Genomic DNA, 17,539 nt, shown 5'->3' with positions numbered 1-17,539 from the left:
CTGGCTGCTAGGGCCTGCCTCTGGCTTCCTCTTCTGCTCTTCACTACTCCCCACAAATAACTTACTGGCTAAAGAACATGGGTGGCAAAACAGAAATCTTTACTATGAAAAAAATCTGCCTTAGCCATCAAGGAATTGTTTCTCTGTGTTTTTATTTTTTTAAAATAAGGGACAGTACTGCTCCTCCCTGTACAGGGAAAAGCATAAAGAAGCACACCACCTTTCTCTTCCTGCTTCCATTTTCTTTTCAGACAGAAGGAAGTCATATTTGTAGTATGAAAACAAATACAGAGAAACATAGAGAACAAATCTGAAAGAAAATAATACTTAAACCAGGAGGAACGGCTTCTGTCTCAACATATTACCTACATAATTCCCACAGTATCCAAATATACTGGACTAGCACAAGCAGTGCTCACAATATACTGCATGAAAGTTACTGTATTTAGTTTTCCTCATTAATCATTAATTCAGAGGAATCAGGTTCTCACACTTACAGCTTTACATAGTCAGGAACACAATATGGATCATGCAACACTAAAACACACTATCACTCTTTATGCAAAACAATAACAACAACAACAAAATCAAAATTAACTGAATTATCTGATTAAATATATATCTCTGTCCTACTCATCCTGACACTGATACTAATTAGCTCTTTTGTTGGATATAAACCGAATGCATCATTCAGCTTTTGTAAGCTTGCCCCCAAAACCCACTTTTTTTGTAGGACTCAAGCAAGTTATAAGCTGTAAGTCTACAAAAACTTGATAAAAGTAATAAAAATTCATAGTAACTCTCCCCTCAGATATACTTATATAATTGGCAGGGATAAAATAAGTAAATAGACACAATTTTCATACCTGTGCTGAGACCACACTGATGCTGTCAAAACCAAGATTTCCATTGCTCTCTATGACAGCTGAATTTGCATAACACGTCCCCCCATTTCTGGATGATAGTGGTTTGGGTGGGTTAGCCTTATCCGGAGAATTCTGTTCGCCATTCTCAGAGTCAATATGGCCAGTCTAGGTGACAAATAAATAAGTAGGTAGCTAATTAAAACAAAAGCAAAATAAGAAACATAAGAAAATAGAGACCAAAAAAGAAATGGTGAAGGCATCATATTCATGCTGCCTTGCTTTCATCACCAAGTAAATGTTTAAATGGGCAGCAGTAAACATTTAAAAGTTTAAATGAACTCCAAACATATCTAAGTTCCTAACTTAACTCTTACTTTTAGCTAATCAGAATACATGTGAGGATTTTTCATTTTTATATCTTTATATAGAACCTCCTAAGCTGAACACCTGACCATAAGTGATCAATAATTACTAGTTATTCATGGCTGCTTGTCAATAGAGCTTATTAGCCTTTGTCAACTGATCCCAAAAATAAAGGGCGACAAATTCATTTTTTCTATTTATGTCTTTGGTGCAGTTATTACAAATGAGGGACAGATGATCTTCATAATCTTCAATATCAGCAACAGTTTGGGAGAGTGGACCTTAAATAAGGTAAGAGTAGGAAGACAGGACAGTTTCCTTCACAAGACATGAGCAGAGAGGACCAGAAATTTTGAGAGGCCCTTCTCTGAGACAAATACAGCTTCACTCATGCGAGTACACAGAAAACAAGTACTCTGACATAGGGGTAGAGAGCAGAGCCCTGTGCAATAGGGATAACTGCAGCATCACTAAAGCAGGTCTGTGTACCAGAACACAGGGAAACACAGAGCTGAAGTTACTGACGGTGAGATTCAGGCACTGTCAGCACAGTTACACTTTACAGATTATTAATAAGGTATATATGTTACACTGATTTCTCCTGCCCAAAGGAGAGCTCCATGGGCAGACTCCGTTCTCTCCAGCTCTTACATATTTCCACTTTTTTCTGATGCATTTATCTAGCACGGCAACAACTTGGTCATTGAGAGCAACTAGAGCATACGCCAGTGACAGCAGACCACACTCACATCTGGATTCTATTCCCAGTTCTGCTTGTAACTCCCTCAAAAAAGTGAGACTGCTTCCCCTATCCATATGGATTTTAAACAGATATATCAGAACATGCGGTAAGGCTGAATTCCTCAGATAAAATGGAAAAAAACCCCACATTTTATTAAACTATCGAGTATCTCATAAAATATAACAGGTACTTCAAGGCAAGGCTTGTTCAGTTAGTGATACATTTCATTACCTGGTCATAGATCTTCAATATTACTTTAAGAATCCTTTCCACAAAGAAGAGAATATAGAATCCACCAAACACAGCAACTGCTTTCTCTATATAGTTGTCTACTTTTGGGTCAAACCCAAATGCCTAACAGTGAAGAAAAAAAGCAATGCAAATTAGTCTGTAATGTTAGTACATTTCCAGAAAAAACAAACGCCACACACACACAGATACTCCTCTAAAATACAGACTGTCTTTCTACTGGCCATGAGTTTCCGGGAGGCTGAAATTATGAAAGATCCTGATCTTTTTAGATTTTTTTTTAACTTGGATTAAATGTTAACCGTCTCTGAATTCAGTAGAACTTTACATACAGAACATAGTAGTAAAGTGCAAGAAGAGGAAGTTCTAACCTGTAGCCCATTAAAGTTCACTAGAATTTTATCCAATGCATTTCTCTGTCTAGAAGCAGAATAACCCTTGATCTTTCCCATGGCACAACTACACACAGATCTTGATGGCCCTGCTCACCCAGCCAGAAAGAGATGGTAGCTAATGGCACTGAGGCCCACCCACAACTCTTTGGAGATTGCAGCCCACACACAGAAACCCACTGCAGCATGCTTCTAAAATTAATACACTTTAGAAACTAGTACGCAAAACAAATAATGATTCCCCTTGCTTACCTCTGGAATGAGCTGGAAAATTGCATTAGAAAAGAGAGTACCAATGGCCAAGCCCACAAAGTAGGTTAAAACCTTGGGGAAATATGACTTCCTTAAGAGAGGAGTTAAAATCAATCCCAGAAGTGATGCCAAGTTAATGATAGTCACAGCCAGGAACCCAAATCCCCAAACTGTGGATAAACAAGCAGAAAAATAAAATAAAATATTTTAGTGTAACACCCAGTTTGGGCTGTTCATGATTTTTCTAACAGCTAAATTGGCATGGAATTGGGAAAAAGAGTGGCTCCCTGGTTGAAATTATATTTCACAAACACAAAAATCTTAAAATGCATAGATACTTAAGATGCATACCTGCAGAAAGTAAATATCTGGAAACATTGTCTGGGACTACCATATTAAAAAAGGAAACTGTGCTAGTGTAAGATCTGGGATAGCCTATCTGCTGCTGCTAGTATAAATCAGGTCTCTCTACAGCCAGTGAAGAATAAAAATTCAGGCTTAGGCCAACAGTCAAAGTAGCTATAGCATAGACATAAGACAAAACTTCTTACTAGTCCAGGGTTAGATCCAATTGTCATTTTCTCCAAAGGAACTCCAAGATAGAAAGTCTGCTATCTTGCCTGTACTGGATTCACAAATCCTTCCTGATAAAGGATGACTCCTTCAAATCATCCTGAGGAGGTAACTTTCTGTTCCTAACAGCCCTCCTTCTCCTCTAATTCAAAGTAGTTCTGCTGACTGAAAATGCTGCCCATCACTGCTTATCAAACAGGTGAGGTGGCAGATAGCTCATAGTAGAGACAATTATAATAGAGAAATGAAAGCATATAAAAAAAGAGGTTCTAGGTTCAAAAAGATGGACATGTGATTTAGGCACACAATGGGGAAAACCTTTCCTAAGAAGTGTCAAATGCACCAGCGTTCACCATAACTTGGCTTCCTTCATCATAAGCATAGTCCCAGACTTTTAGGGTTCAGACACCAGGACTTGTACAAAGCCATACCATAATTATTCTGGAGTCTGAATTATAGGTTGGGGGTGGGGGGTGGTTGCTGTTGTTCATAAGCAACACAAAGTTGTGCCTCTATGCATGACTACTGTTTTTCCCAGTGACATCTCAAGTCCCTGTGAGCACAGAGAAAAAAGCTTTAAAGGTTGCACTGAGGAGGTCTACAACACTGCCTCAAGTGATGTCACAGAACCACAAAGTTACCACATAGACAGTGGGTTTGTCTATAAAAATAAAACACGAATAATAAAAGCCAACACAATGTTGGCTATATGAGAACAGTGTGGTATAATCCAGCAAATTGCATCATTATAAACTTTACAATATGTATGTAGAGCAGTTACCATAAATTCCTTTGTGCATAGCAGAAACTAACAGATCAGATTACAATCTGCAGCCTAACTTTTCCTGCAACCCAATCAGCAAACACACTAAACCAGATTCCTCCCCTGCAGCTGGAATGGCTCTACTTTGTTTGCACAGTGTCACAATTTTTAGATTTAATGAATTTTACATTATGTCAAGAACAGAAAGCATTAGAAACATTTAAAGCATTTGCAGAAGGTAAATCAATGCCAGTTAGAACATTCATTTGCCATTTTTGAGAGAGACAGAGAGGGAAAAACACACAACTAGATATGGGTAGATTCACTAAGCTACACAGGATATTAATTTCCATTAAAATACATGACAATTAAGCTTGTAAATATCTTTTTGTAATCAAATCTATAATAAACAAATGGGCTTCCAATGCCATCATGAGTCACAAACCACTGTTTACACTTTGGGATTACTATAGAAGCATGAGCCTCTTTCAGTTTAGTATATGGATGACAACTACAAGTTATTCTGTGCAAAACATACATTTTAAACTGAGTTAACAAAATAAAAACCCCATTTATCAGATATGAAGCATTTAGTGTACTTGCCCAAATTACTTCATCAGACACATGAAATTAGAACAAGTTTAAAAAAAAATTTTAAAAGCCAGTGCTAATTACTTTTTACAACAAAAGACAAAGAGGATAAATTTACAAGTTGTGTGTGTAAGATCAGTGGATGACAAAAATGATGGGATTATGGAGCTTAAAACCAAGCACAGTGTCATGGTTTAACCCCAGCCAGCAACTAAGCACCACGTAGCCGCTCACTCACTCCCCGCCCCCGCAGTGGGATGGGAGAGAAAATCGGGAAAAGAAGTAAAACTCGTGGGTTGAGATAAGAACAGTTTAATAGAACAGAAAAGAAGAAAGTAATACTGATAATGATAACACTAATAAAATGACAACAGTAATAATAAAAGGATTAGAATATATAAATGATGCACAGTGCAATTGCTCACCACCCCACCGATTGATGTCCAATTAGTCCCTGAGCAGCGATCCCCCCACCCCCACCAGTTTATATACTAGATGTGATGTCACATGGTATGGAATACCCCTTTGGCCAGTTTGGGTCAGCTGCCCTGGCTGTGTCCCCTCCCAACTTCTTGTGCCCCTCCAGCCTTCTGGCTGGCTGGGCATGAGAAGCTGAAAAATCCTTGACTTTAGACTAAACATTACTTAGCAACAACTGAAAACATCAGTGTGTTATCAACATTCTTCTCACACCTAACTCAAAAACATAGCACTGTACCAGCTACTAGGAAGACAATTAACTCTATCCCAGCTGAAACCAGGACACACAGAAAAATAGGTTATTGCCAAATTGTGAGAGAAGTTCTCACAATACTACATGCTTCATTAACAAATGGTCTAACTTTCATGCTGGTACTCTTTGTTCAGAACAGCAAAACATACTGGGACAATTCACTTGAAGTACATGTTATGAATGATACAACTGTCACCATTTTGTACGCTTAATGCAATGGGAGATGTCTCCTAACGTACTAAAGGACCTGTGCTCACAAGCAGGGACATATTCTAATCCACTGGTATGTATCCCCTTTTGTCACCAAAAAAAAAAAAAAAAGTAAAAGGAAAAGCCTTTATTCTTCCTGATTTACCAGGGATTAGGGGCGCCAGAAGATAGATGTGATTTTACTTTTAAAATTATGTCCTAGATCTGGACAGCCCAAAGAACTTGGGATTTTACATATTGATATTTTGTTTCTGATTTACTCACCCAAAGTGGAAGAATAAGGAAGAATTAAAATAAGCTATTAAATAACCTCAGACAGTGAAAGAATAAATTAAGTATTATCCACCCTAGGCATTCCACAGATCCTGCAATGAACCTCAGTAGTATGGGGACTAGTTTAAACTAATGAAATTTTTAAAGGAATAAAATAAATCTGAGATCTTTCTTATGTGTTCTCCAGGAAGGTGCTTCTGGGCCTTGTGGCAAGCTTTCCTTTGAGTTCAGAAAGACCTGAAGTGTAATGGGAAAGAAAAAAAAAAAAAAAAGATCACCCCATAATTACACAATTACGGGAACTGGTACTTCAAGAAAAATACCACAAATTGCAGTGGGGGTAGGAGTGATAAAATTCCAAGACAATCAATGTTGCCAAAGTTCCTGCATTATGGACCATATTTCACAATATCATGTATGCACTGCTGTCTCAAAATTGGTTTTATTCACTAGGACTCCATCCACACTAAGCTTTTCATGAGTCCAGGCATCTCAGAAAGCTGGCTAGTCTGACTTCATGTATCAGAGCAGAGCATTCCACTCAGGATGCACACTCGCTCCCCCTGACACTGGTGACACGGTCAGCTTTTGTCAACTTCTTGCCAGTTCTAGAACTGTGGCCCCAACAAAGAGACAGCCAAGATATCCAAAGCCACAAGAAATCAAAAAAATTAAATGGCAGGAATGCAAGTAACCTTCCTGAGGCAGGCTCAGGGTCTTCCTTCACCCTTTCCTAGGACGAAGAGGAAATAAGGGTATGAATACCTTTCTGAACAAGCCAAGCGGAGAACACAGAACCTGTTTGCCTTGGACAGAAGGAATGCCACCGGGCATTTCCAGCTACTTCATGCAGCTCTATACACCTCCCTATTATCTTTCAGAGAAGCAAGAAAAGGAAGGACATGAGTGAGGGCCTCAGGTCAGCTAGGTTAGACGTGATTTATGCAAACCCCAAGGAAAAAGACATGCTATATGCTGCCTTTTAACTTCTACTGTGCTTCGGCAGCACTTTTTTTTTTTATTGCAAGTAGCTGTCCCATAAAGTTTACTGTTCTAATTTCTTCTGTATGTCTTGCCTGTTCATATTTTGGAAGACAGAATATTGCTAAGTGTGTGGGAGACTTTGGGCAGAAAATTCACATGTAGTGCAGCTGGAAACATGCACAGAGGATTTTGCTTCATGGGTAGTAATTGAAATCAGCTGGTCTCAATGCTGCTACAATACAGATTCATTTTGGGATGGGGTGGGGGTGTGCATAAATCAACATCTGCATTTGGCACCGGGCCTTTCTGTGAATCTCCTTCCAAAATAGGTACCACCATGTGTCACAGCCTCATAGACTTGTGGTTTTAAAATACCCTAACCACGGGCCTCGCAGATTTCTTGTGCTGCAGCCAAGGGAGGGGCAGGGAGAGGGCTGTCTTGCTTATCTGGCTACTGGACATTGCTTCTGAGCTGGAAGGATAAAAGAAAAACAAGAGGGATGGTCTAAATAGCTCGAGAGGTTAACTATAGGCCAAGCTTTCCATGTACAACCTACTTAAACAGCCCCCAAACAAAAAAAAGAGAAAGACAGGTCCTACCCTCCAGTGCAGATATTACGGACTTCTTGATGATATGCACCCTTATATGGTATAAGCAACCTAGAACAACCGTGGTAAATTGATGCCATGGTTTCAGTGATTATAACATATAATATAATTCTAATTATTCACTGACACAGCTACGTTTTAGGAATGATCTGTAATTCTTAATAAATATCATCACTTATATTAATCAGAATGTTATTAATACTAAAGTTTCAAAAGTTATGTAAAACACTGCTGTATCTCTGCTCATTAATGCTGTCATTAGGCACCTGCTCATCCAACATCCTAACTTTTAACTTTAATTCAGCTGACTCCTTTGGAACAATAAATTTATTTGGAATACTGAGTCAAATAAATAGACCATTCCATATTTGATACTTATTAGTGCAACAAGTGACTTCATTAGCCAGCTGAGTCTTCCCTCTCCTACATTTTTTACTGCACTGTACAGTTCTGTCACAATAAATACAGAAATAATAGCGAGAAAAGTAGAAGGAAGGAAGATTAAGGCAACTCAGCCATGTGATGATGTTCCACATAGAAGGGGCAGCACAGATGATGACATGAAAGCAGGAATTGAGGTTTGGAAAGAATATGAGTATTTTTCCTCAGTAAAACAGTCACTGGCTCCCCTGATGTCATGACTTCCCCCCGCAAATAACTCCACTCGAATGCAGTAAATAATTTTACCTTGAGTTGCCTTGATACATGCACATCCCACTAAGTCTGATTTCCCACTGTAAATCACCAGTACAAACTTCCCTTCTGTACTCCCCTCTTCTCTCCTATTAACCAGCTATTAGCGAGTCCTTATGCTTCAAGGCACAAATCATTTATCCAAATAAAATGGGTCAGAAAGACTCTTCCTTTAATGGGCAACTTATTCCATAACTAGCTACTTGGTTCTTTCACCTTTCTCTAAAACATTTTGAATAGGTAACTGTCAAGAGATAGGGTATTTGTTTAGATAGTCTGCTGACCTGAAACAGCATTTTAATGTTATGTTCCCACTTTACAACTATATCCTCCTAAACAAGACACTCCTGTTAACGTATAGATAAATGCTTACCATTCCCCTAAAAAAACCCCACTCCAGTCGCAGTATTAATGCAATTAATATTAACTAACCTTGTAAAGATTGTGGTTTAGATGTATCCACAAAGTTCTCCCGATGATCACACGGGTGAAAAATTAGCTGTTGCAAAACAGCAGGACATATTGTAGAGAAGCTTGAATTTGATATGTGACTGTTGTTGGGTATCCCATGCAAAGAAAAAATTTCCTCACCGGTCAAGCACTGGAACAAAAAGAGATTTTGCCAACTTAATGCATTATTGCAAAACCAAAAAAATAAGTCATATGCTGAGAAATCCAAGAATTACAACATAAAAATACTGTAACGCATTTTCAAGGAAGTGTACACAGTGTTTGTATGCTGTGGATGAAAATACTGTGATTGCTTAATGTGACGCAGAAGTGATTCAAAGTATTTTAAGTAAGATAAAATCACAAATCAATGAAACATGTTCTAAATAGACATTTGCACATCTTATGCCCCATGAACCAGGACACTTAAACTTTACAATATATTTAGAAAAATAGCTTCAAAGTAATTAAAATCTCATGTAATCACAAAATAATGAAAATTTAAGAGCAGACTAGATACAGTTAAAATCTCAGTGACAAATGATTGGTAATTCAGTGACTTCTTATTCATGTAAGTGACCGCTTCTGCTTTACGACAATGCTTCTTATTTATCTCCCCAAATTAGCTGTTTCAAAATGGTCTGAACGTTAGCAGCACTCAAAACTTTTCATTCAATTTATAGCAATAATTGTTAACAGTAAATGTTGTTTTATAAAACCATCCCATACTCCAATGAGATAAACTCTTACTTGGGATCTTCACTTTGCCTTCAGCTCAGGACATAACAGTATCTAATGGGTCAAGGATAAATGTACTTAGCAGTGCTAAACCAGGCCAGTGGCAGGGCTTGTTGCTCTGTTCATTATTTTCAACCAAAAAGATACAAGACAAACCATGAAATATCTTGAAACATACATCTACAGAAAAATGGGATATTTTTATACGAACAGTTCTGTACTGCTGAAGTCTTCCATCTAACACTCTCCGTTTATTCACATTCATTATTTCCTACAATGACCAATGAGGAAAGTGTGTTCTTTTTTGGGTGTAAACAAAAGTGATTTGGCTTATTGCTGTACAACAAACACATACCAAGTTTGAGTCTCAAGACAAAAAAAAGTCAAACGTTTTCCTTCCATATGAGACACCAAGTTAAAGCATAAATGCCCCTGTAGCAAATCTCAGTGTGGTTGTAAACGTAGAGCACTGGAAGCCTTAGCAAAATAAAAACAAATAGTCATTCCCTGCTCTTTTCAGTTTTGCTAGCCTTTGGATTCCACAGCAGTCCTCCAATAATTCAAGATTATTATTTATAAAGCAAATTCTTTCTAGAGATAAGCCAAAGCAACTGCAAGTCATTTACTTCAACAGAGCTACTTCCACTTCCGTTAATAAATATTTTTCTAACACTGTCCAAAAGGTGAAAGGCATGCACACATCATTTGAATGTGACTATCTCTGATTTAGCTTGGAGGAAGAGAACATGCAGGCCTATTCAAGTGACTTCAGCTAAACTACATCCAGGATGTTTCTGTCCTTCCTCTTTAGTGACCCAGTCTAGCAGAGCACTCAAGTACATGCTTGAACTTAAACGCAAGTATAAATTTTTTTAAGGCCATGAGACGTTAAAGACTCAAATATATAAAAGTGATGTGCATATACTTTCATCTTTCAATGTCAATGCTAATGTCAAAGTATCACATACAAAATAAATATAGCTAGATAACAGAAAATGTTTTTTCTGTTTTAAAGCATGTTGCTCCATTTAAACTCAATGGAAGTAGTGCAGAGAGAAATCATCACTGAAAATACAGTCTTTAACAGCCCAATACATGAACCTCTGGAGCTTTCTAAACTGGTCACGTGTCTAAACATTTTACCGTTAACTCTGCATTTAAGGCAAAATACATGGCTAATGCGTGCAGTGTGAAACAAAGAGAGGATAGTTGTGGTCTATAGGAATAGTTCCTATATGGTGCTTCTTGTATTACTGGCTCGTAGAGCCATTTCTGGAAGTCTGCAGTGAAAAGCCCTTAGAAAAACAAGCCAGCAGGAGCTGAGAACTCGTAACATAACTATCTCTAAGAGAAATAATCTTTAACTATCTTGTTCCTATAAATAAAGAATGGATTACTAGTATTTTAAAATACTAATATATTAGTATTAATATTAGTTCACAAAAATCCAAACCATGTTGTAGGTAGAAAAACAGATTATGGAGAGAAAATAAATCAGACACAGCATGCATTAGTAAACTTGAGACTTGTGACTTTGGCTACATACAAACAAATAAGCAAGAAATACCATTGGACAAGAGCTCTTTTATGTGAAGATGAGAAACAGCATTTTATTTAATTACTATTATTATTTTCATCAGGGACAAACCCAGAGGATAATGATTCCTATAAATGATTCATTGTTATAAGTCACCTCATCCTCTCAGTAAACTCCTACATACATCCAAGAGCTAAAAAGCAAGCTTGCGCGAGTTCACTGGCACAATTAAAGGATTAATTAAAAGATTAAACCTATTAGAAGCCTTGGATTGGAGCTACTCATGTTTGCACACTGCAAAACTCTGCATTTATCTTTGGAGGATAAATACATTAAGACAGCCACACTGCTGTAAAAACATAAGCTATTTATTTTGTAAGACTGATGGATGATCTCAGCAGAAAGGAAATACAGCCTCATGGAACAGGGGACTGGGAATGATGTCCCAGCTCACCAAGTCTACCATCATGTCTGTCCCCTGCTATTCAGTAAGCCTTGTTATAGCGATTAGGTGAGGGGACTGGCTGTAATGTGACTGTCACCCAGTATTTAATTAACAATTGCAAAAAAGATATGACATAACTGCTCATGTCCCTGAACTGTTAAAAAATCATTTAAAAAATGCTTTCATCAAAATTGTGAAAGACTTAAGTCAGTAAAATTTACACAATTACAAAGTATTCAGACTTAAAAAAATTAAACCATCAACTGGGTTATTCAAACAGATGTTTACTTTTCTCCTGGTAAGGCTCTCCCAAAAATGATTGACCAATATGGGATTTTATTTTTTTTTAAGATGGTAAATGAAATAAAGTGATGCCCAACTAACTAGAATCTCTTTACGTCGGTATCTTTATAAATGAAAAGCAGATGCCAGCTCACCACATCCTTTGAAGGAAAGGATGGGATAACTGCTCAGACAAAAATAATGCAGAGATGACCTCTAACTGGAAAATTACAAAAAATGCTACAGTAACAACCACCTTGTAAATGCCTCAGTCCCTTTTCTGATCCTCTGACATATTCTTATCTTTGCTCTACCTTTGTTTTATCTGTAGCATTCCACATGTGAAGTACTAAGATACCCAACAGCAACCTTGACTGCAGTTTCTAGATGTTGCCAGATTAAATACTAGCCCAGCCCACACCAGGGCTGACCAGTGGGTCACACAGTAGCAAGAGCAAAGAAAGAATCCAGTGAATACCTACCCGACCAGCTTTTTTTTTTTTTTTTTTTTTTTTTTTTTAAATTAGCCTGAGCCTGGATAAGGCAAAATAGAGACTTATCACTATGACTTCCTCAACTTACCTGTAACAAATTAAAGCATCTAATGCTGATGTGGTGACACCTTTCCTTCACTCAGCACACATAAGAACTGGATGCTAGGAGACGACTGTGCCTTCAACAGGCAGCACTCCACGAGAAAGAGTCAAACCAGATGAAGCTTCTTGAATGCACTTGTGTGCTTTAGGGGTTTCATACACACCCCAACATGTTCAAGGCAGCTGTTCTTGCTGGGAGCTGAAAACTGTCCATGAATGCTGAAATTTGCTGAAGATATTGTAGAAATAAGACACTTAGAGGGTAGAACAACTAAGCCTATCGATCTTCTCACTGGCCAGGCAACATCACATCATGGTGTTGGATCAAGACCTTAAGCCACACTGTGTCAGACCATTCCCCCTTCTTTCAAAAAGCCCAAGTTTGAACTAGTGAAATACTACCAAAAAAACCCAAAATCAAAGTAGATACTAGCCTGGTTCTAGTCTATCTGAAACACTAAAGTTACTGGGGTTTAACTCATCTTGAGGTGAAAATTTATTATATCTGATCATGAATATTAATAAATATTTTAACTTCATTTTGCCCAAATGTTGGATTTTTTTAAATTAAAATGCGTTATATTACAACACGGTACTCAGGCATAACATCTAGACTGGCATAAACATAGATTTAGAAAAGTCAAAGAAGGAAATTTGAGCATGATTTTAGCACCTACTGGTTATGTCAAAGCACAAAATAAAAGTGATGTTAACAAGCTTTCTTTCCAATACCCGTTTACCTTCCATGTTGACCAAAACTTTTGAGCATGTAATTTAATCCTAACAGAAAAACTGAAGAGCAAGAAAATATATGCACAAAATATTATAAAAGTGCATGATGAAAGGAAAAAAAGAAACCAAAAGCATAAGGAGTTGGAGACAGTTCAATCAACCATTCCAAAACAGTACTCAAAAATTTTGTTTTCTTTTTTGTCTTTTACAGGAAAAAATTAGCATCTTCATGGACAACATAGGGCACAAGTTAACCATCAATGCCTACAGGAGTATACGTTCAAACGCCATCATCAACAAACTAAATCATTTTTTCTTCTCCCTTATCTTTTCACGTCAACCTCATATCAAAGGAAAACAGAAATCATGCATCCATCATCTTCTGGCTTCACATCCAGACTCAATCTTTAAGAAAATGGATCAGCTTCTGGTGGATCTTCTCTTGTGAGATTAATAGGCTTACCAAAAATGTTACAAATGAAACATTAAAACTAAACACTAATACTGGGATAAAAGAACAGAGACTGTTCCCTCCTGCCAGTTTTTGAAGTGCTGTATCACTTGTCCCTTACAGATCAGCTCTCTGCTAAAAATTACTTCAGGCTTGGATGAGGAACTCTCTGATAGAGCAGGGGTGCATTGATTGGAAGAAAGGTCTAGGAGTCAGGCACCTGGACACCTACCTGGACACTGAAGTTAAGAACTGAAAGTCTAAGATAAACCTTGTTTCCTCCTACAGTCAGATATTTATGCAGTCTGAATGGATTCAGCCTACCTGAGAAAGACCTGAATCACTCTCCAGAGGTATTTGCTTTCCTCCATAGAGAATCGGTATCCCTTAGGCTTCTGATGACTTCCAATACACAGTTAGATTAGGCCACTTGATGTATTCTGTCATAACCAGTAGATTACTCTAAATTATCAAGTTGTAAGCACAAAGAGTCACGGTGTTTGAAAATGATCATGTATGATTTACTTGGTATGAGCATGCATTTGCATGCACCAGCTGCCTGAAGTCATTGATATACCTAACGTCGGAGAGGAATCAAAAGCCAGGAGGTAAAATGCACTTGCTTAAATGGTACTAGCTGACGGAGGAGCTGTAAGGCCAATTTTAAGAAAGAATACAAGTAATTCGGCAAAAAGTATACACATTTCAGTATGGCACCCTAGACATTATTCAAAATGGACACAACTAGAAAAGGCCTGTAAAAAAATTTGTTTCAGTTAAACTTCAAATGACTTATGAGGAACGTGCATTTACAGTAATAAGAAAGAGCATTACTTTTTTTTTTTTTTCTTTCCTCTGTAGCCTGTGCCAAAGCCTGTGTACGAGAGCTACGTGCTTTTGCAGAGGGAAAACCTGAAGGACTGAAGAATCTACTCATTTCTATGCCCTTTTAAAGAAAGCTCCTTTTCATAGCCATATTCAACACCGCAAACTTGTATTTAGTTTTGTGGCTGGGAATGTTTATGTTTTTAATACACTGTGTTGGAACAGTGTTCAATTTGTGAGATTTGAAAGCAGTGACTCTTGGCAAATATTGCCATGCTTATGCTGAATACTACATTGATTTCGTGGCATTAACACCCAATTAAACCTCTGGCATTCTTTCTAAAACAAAGGGAGCTTATCCAAGTTTTGTCTCCTTCACAGAACAAGCAAAAAAGCTACTACTCCAAATGTAAAAAAATTTTCTCAAGGTCCCTAGAACCATGCCTCTTCTGTTTCTTAGGGAGTGGAACCAAACCAGAGCAAACAGTCACCCCTGCTTCCTTTTCATTTTCATGACTGACTTCATGTTCCTGATTCCTGAGCAAAAGGAAATCTCCACCAGCCTCAGGATTCCCCCTCAAGGAAACAAACTTAGTCTAGGACACTACAGAGATGTGAAATTACCTAGACTTTAAAAGTAGCAACGAGGTCCAAGTTTTGTATGGAGACACCAGAGTGAAATATTTTCATGAAAAGTAATATTCCGATGATACTTAGTCAGTAAATTAAACACCATTTTAAACAGGTTTGAACAGATTAATTGATGGGCGTACACTTTGCCCTCAATTTAGATGGAAGATGTGAAAAATTCCAAAAAAGTTTCTTTACGCGAGTAGCCCTGTCTATAATCAAGTCTGCGCTACCGCACCACAATCGTATTTTAACAAGTCCTGAAGGTTTGCTCGTACGACTCCCGGAGGGAAACACTAGCTGGTTCTCATAAGCTTTTTGCTGTCGGCCAAATGCTGTCTACCCAGGAAAAGTGCCGGCTTAAGAGCGGAGCGACGAAGAGGTAGAGCTAATCCGCCGGGCAGCCCCGCACGGCGGCAGGGAGCAGCTCACGGATGCCGGTTTCCCCCCCGCCGCAAGCCGGTCCCACCAGCGGACCGGTACCTTCGCCCGAAACCCGGGCCCAGCGCCTCAGGACACCTTTGCTCCCTCCCTCCCCGCTTCAACGTGAGGAAACACGACGGCGACGAGATGCAAGAAACCACGGAGCTGCCCACCCGGCTCGGCGCCCTTGTCCCTGGACGTGCGTTTCCAGCCCAGCCCTCCCCTCGCCGCCGCCGCGTAGCCGAAGCGGCTCCCGCCGCCGCCGCCGCCGCCACCACCGCGCCGGGGTCCGCCGCGGTACCTGGTTGTGGTGCAGGTGGGCCAGCGGCAGCACCGCGCCCAGGGCCGGCGCGGCGCCCAGCCGGTGCAGCAGCCCGGCGAGCTGCCCGGCCGACAGGCTGTGGTTGGCCCCGAACACGCGCAGCACGTCGTCGGCGAAGGTCTCCGCGGCCGGGGCGACCCGCGCCCCCGCCGCCGCCGCCGCGCGCGCCAGCATCTCCAGCCCCGCGGGACGCGGCGAGTGTCGCTGGGCGCCCAGCACGGCGCAGCCCCTCCGCACCGCCCTCGCGCCGCCTCTGCCCGCGCGCCCGGGGCTCCGCGGGGCGGGAGCGGCGCCCGACCGCCTCGGCCCCTCCCCGGGGGGCGTAGTGGGGAGACGGGACGGGACGGGACGGGACGGACGGGCGGGCGGCGCGGCGGTGCCCCCGCCGCTCCGGACGGGGCGGGCGCCGCCCCCCCGCCGGCCCTCGGCCGCTGGCCGTCCCGCTTTTCGGTCCCCGCCGCGGCGTCGGGCTGCTTACCGAGCGTCAGCCTAGTCCCGCCGGCCCCGGGGCCGAGGGCAGCCGCAGGGCTCCCCCTCCCCCCCCCCCCCCCGCCCCCGTAACCCCGTGTCACGACAGAAGGGTGGCAGGGGGCTGCCCGGAGACGGCCTCACGCGCCGGCAAAGGGGGGAGGCTGCAAAATTCCCGGTTGCTGCCAGCCCGGGCCCGGGGGCCAAGAGTCAGAAGGCCGTCAGAGGCGTCCGTGAGGCAGAGTCTTCCCTGAACTGCCCCAAGCGCCGTTTCCAGACCTGCACCTGCTGAGCTCGGCCTGCCCGCCTTCCCCTACCTGCCGGGCGGCACCCTCCCCCCCGCCTGGGCCCCACGAGCAGGCCCCGCGCCCACCTGCCGTGACGACCCACGACCGGCCAGATGGGACAGTCGAGGCCAAGGTCCAGGCCCCGGCCAGGCACACAGGCAGGTAGGGCCCCGCCGCACACACCTCACCGGCAGTATCTCCGCCGCAGTCGAGGCACCTGGACCTTGGAACGAGCCGTTCCGTTCGGCTGGCAGCCGGTTAGGCAACTCGCTTCTCTCGGGCCCCCTCCCTTCCGCAGGTTGAGACAGGGATTTGTACCTCGTCTACCATTTTCGGAAGGTTCAATGCGCCAAAAAAACGTGTTATTTCACGCGTGCTTTTTAACAATCTGAGGAAATTGCAACTGCTCACAGGTATTATCCCGGGGGCTGTCGCTCAGCGGTCTAGATGAAAATGCTCATGCTTCAGGACAGCAGCCCTGTAGTGGCAGCTCCAGCTCAGGAGAGATTTGTACTATTAATGAGTTATTCTGTAACTGCCTGTTACAAAATTTCTTACATATATCCCTGTAGTGGGCAGAGACAGCGCATTTTCAGAGGCGAGTTTTTTAAACAGATTCTCATTTCGGCCTCTGTGGAACTGTGCTGAATTACATGAGCTGAGATGCTGTCCCCCATTCCAAATTTTCCGAAACCCGAATTTTGTACCGCATGTGCCAAGCAGTCTGGGTAACAGTCTAGGTAGCAGCACTATGAAGGAGGCACGGTAAAAGATACTCACAAGCCACAAATCTCCTTTGGACAAATTCTTCATAAACAATTTCCATACCACAATGCACAAAGCATCTAGCAGGAAAAAAATGCCAGCAGCGTAACCCACTACCAGGAAATAAAAAATACAATTCTAGATAGAGCTACAATCATATAAATTCTGCTACTGGAAAACCTGTTACTCTTTCTGAATTAGAGCCCAAATAGCTAATATACTTTCATGCTTCCCTCATACTTCCTTGGTGACAGCTGAAAAGAGCCCCGGCACAATTTAGCTGCAAGCTGTTTCA

At 41.2% G+C, this 17,539-nt stretch overlaps 1 protein-coding gene across 2 annotated transcripts in view; it reads right to left on the bottom strand.

Moving 5' to 3' along the window:
* Positions 1–17,539, bottom strand: part of SLC39A8 (solute carrier family 39 member 8) — a 50,859-nt gene that overhangs the window by 10,104 nt on the left and 23,216 nt on the right. Inside the window, exons 1-5 of one of the 2 annotated variants that reach the window (XM_069783710.1) lie at positions 15,704–15,951; positions 8,726–8,894; positions 2,865–3,034; positions 2,203–2,325; positions 867–1,031 (exon numbers count right to left, since the gene is read on the bottom strand). In XM_069783710.1, the coding sequence (XP_069639811.1) occupies positions 867–1,031; positions 2,203–2,325; positions 2,865–3,034; positions 8,726–8,894; positions 15,704–15,898 (822 nt within the window). In that variant the 5' untranslated portion in view covers positions 15,899–15,951. Of the gene's footprint in view, positions 1–866; positions 1,032–2,202; positions 2,326–2,864; positions 3,035–8,725; positions 8,895–15,703; positions 15,952–17,539 lie in introns of those variants that run through there. The other variant, XM_069783717.1, reaches the window with a different exon arrangement.

Source organism: Haliaeetus albicilla, chromosome 1 (genome assembly GCF_947461875.1).
Source record: "Haliaeetus albicilla chromosome 1, bHalAlb1.1, whole genome shotgun sequence".
Lineage (NCBI taxonomy): Eukaryota > Metazoa > Chordata > Aves > Accipitriformes > Accipitridae > Haliaeetus > Haliaeetus albicilla.
Note: the sequence above shows the minus strand (reverse complement) of the source record. Positions and strands in the feature narration are given on the sequence as shown.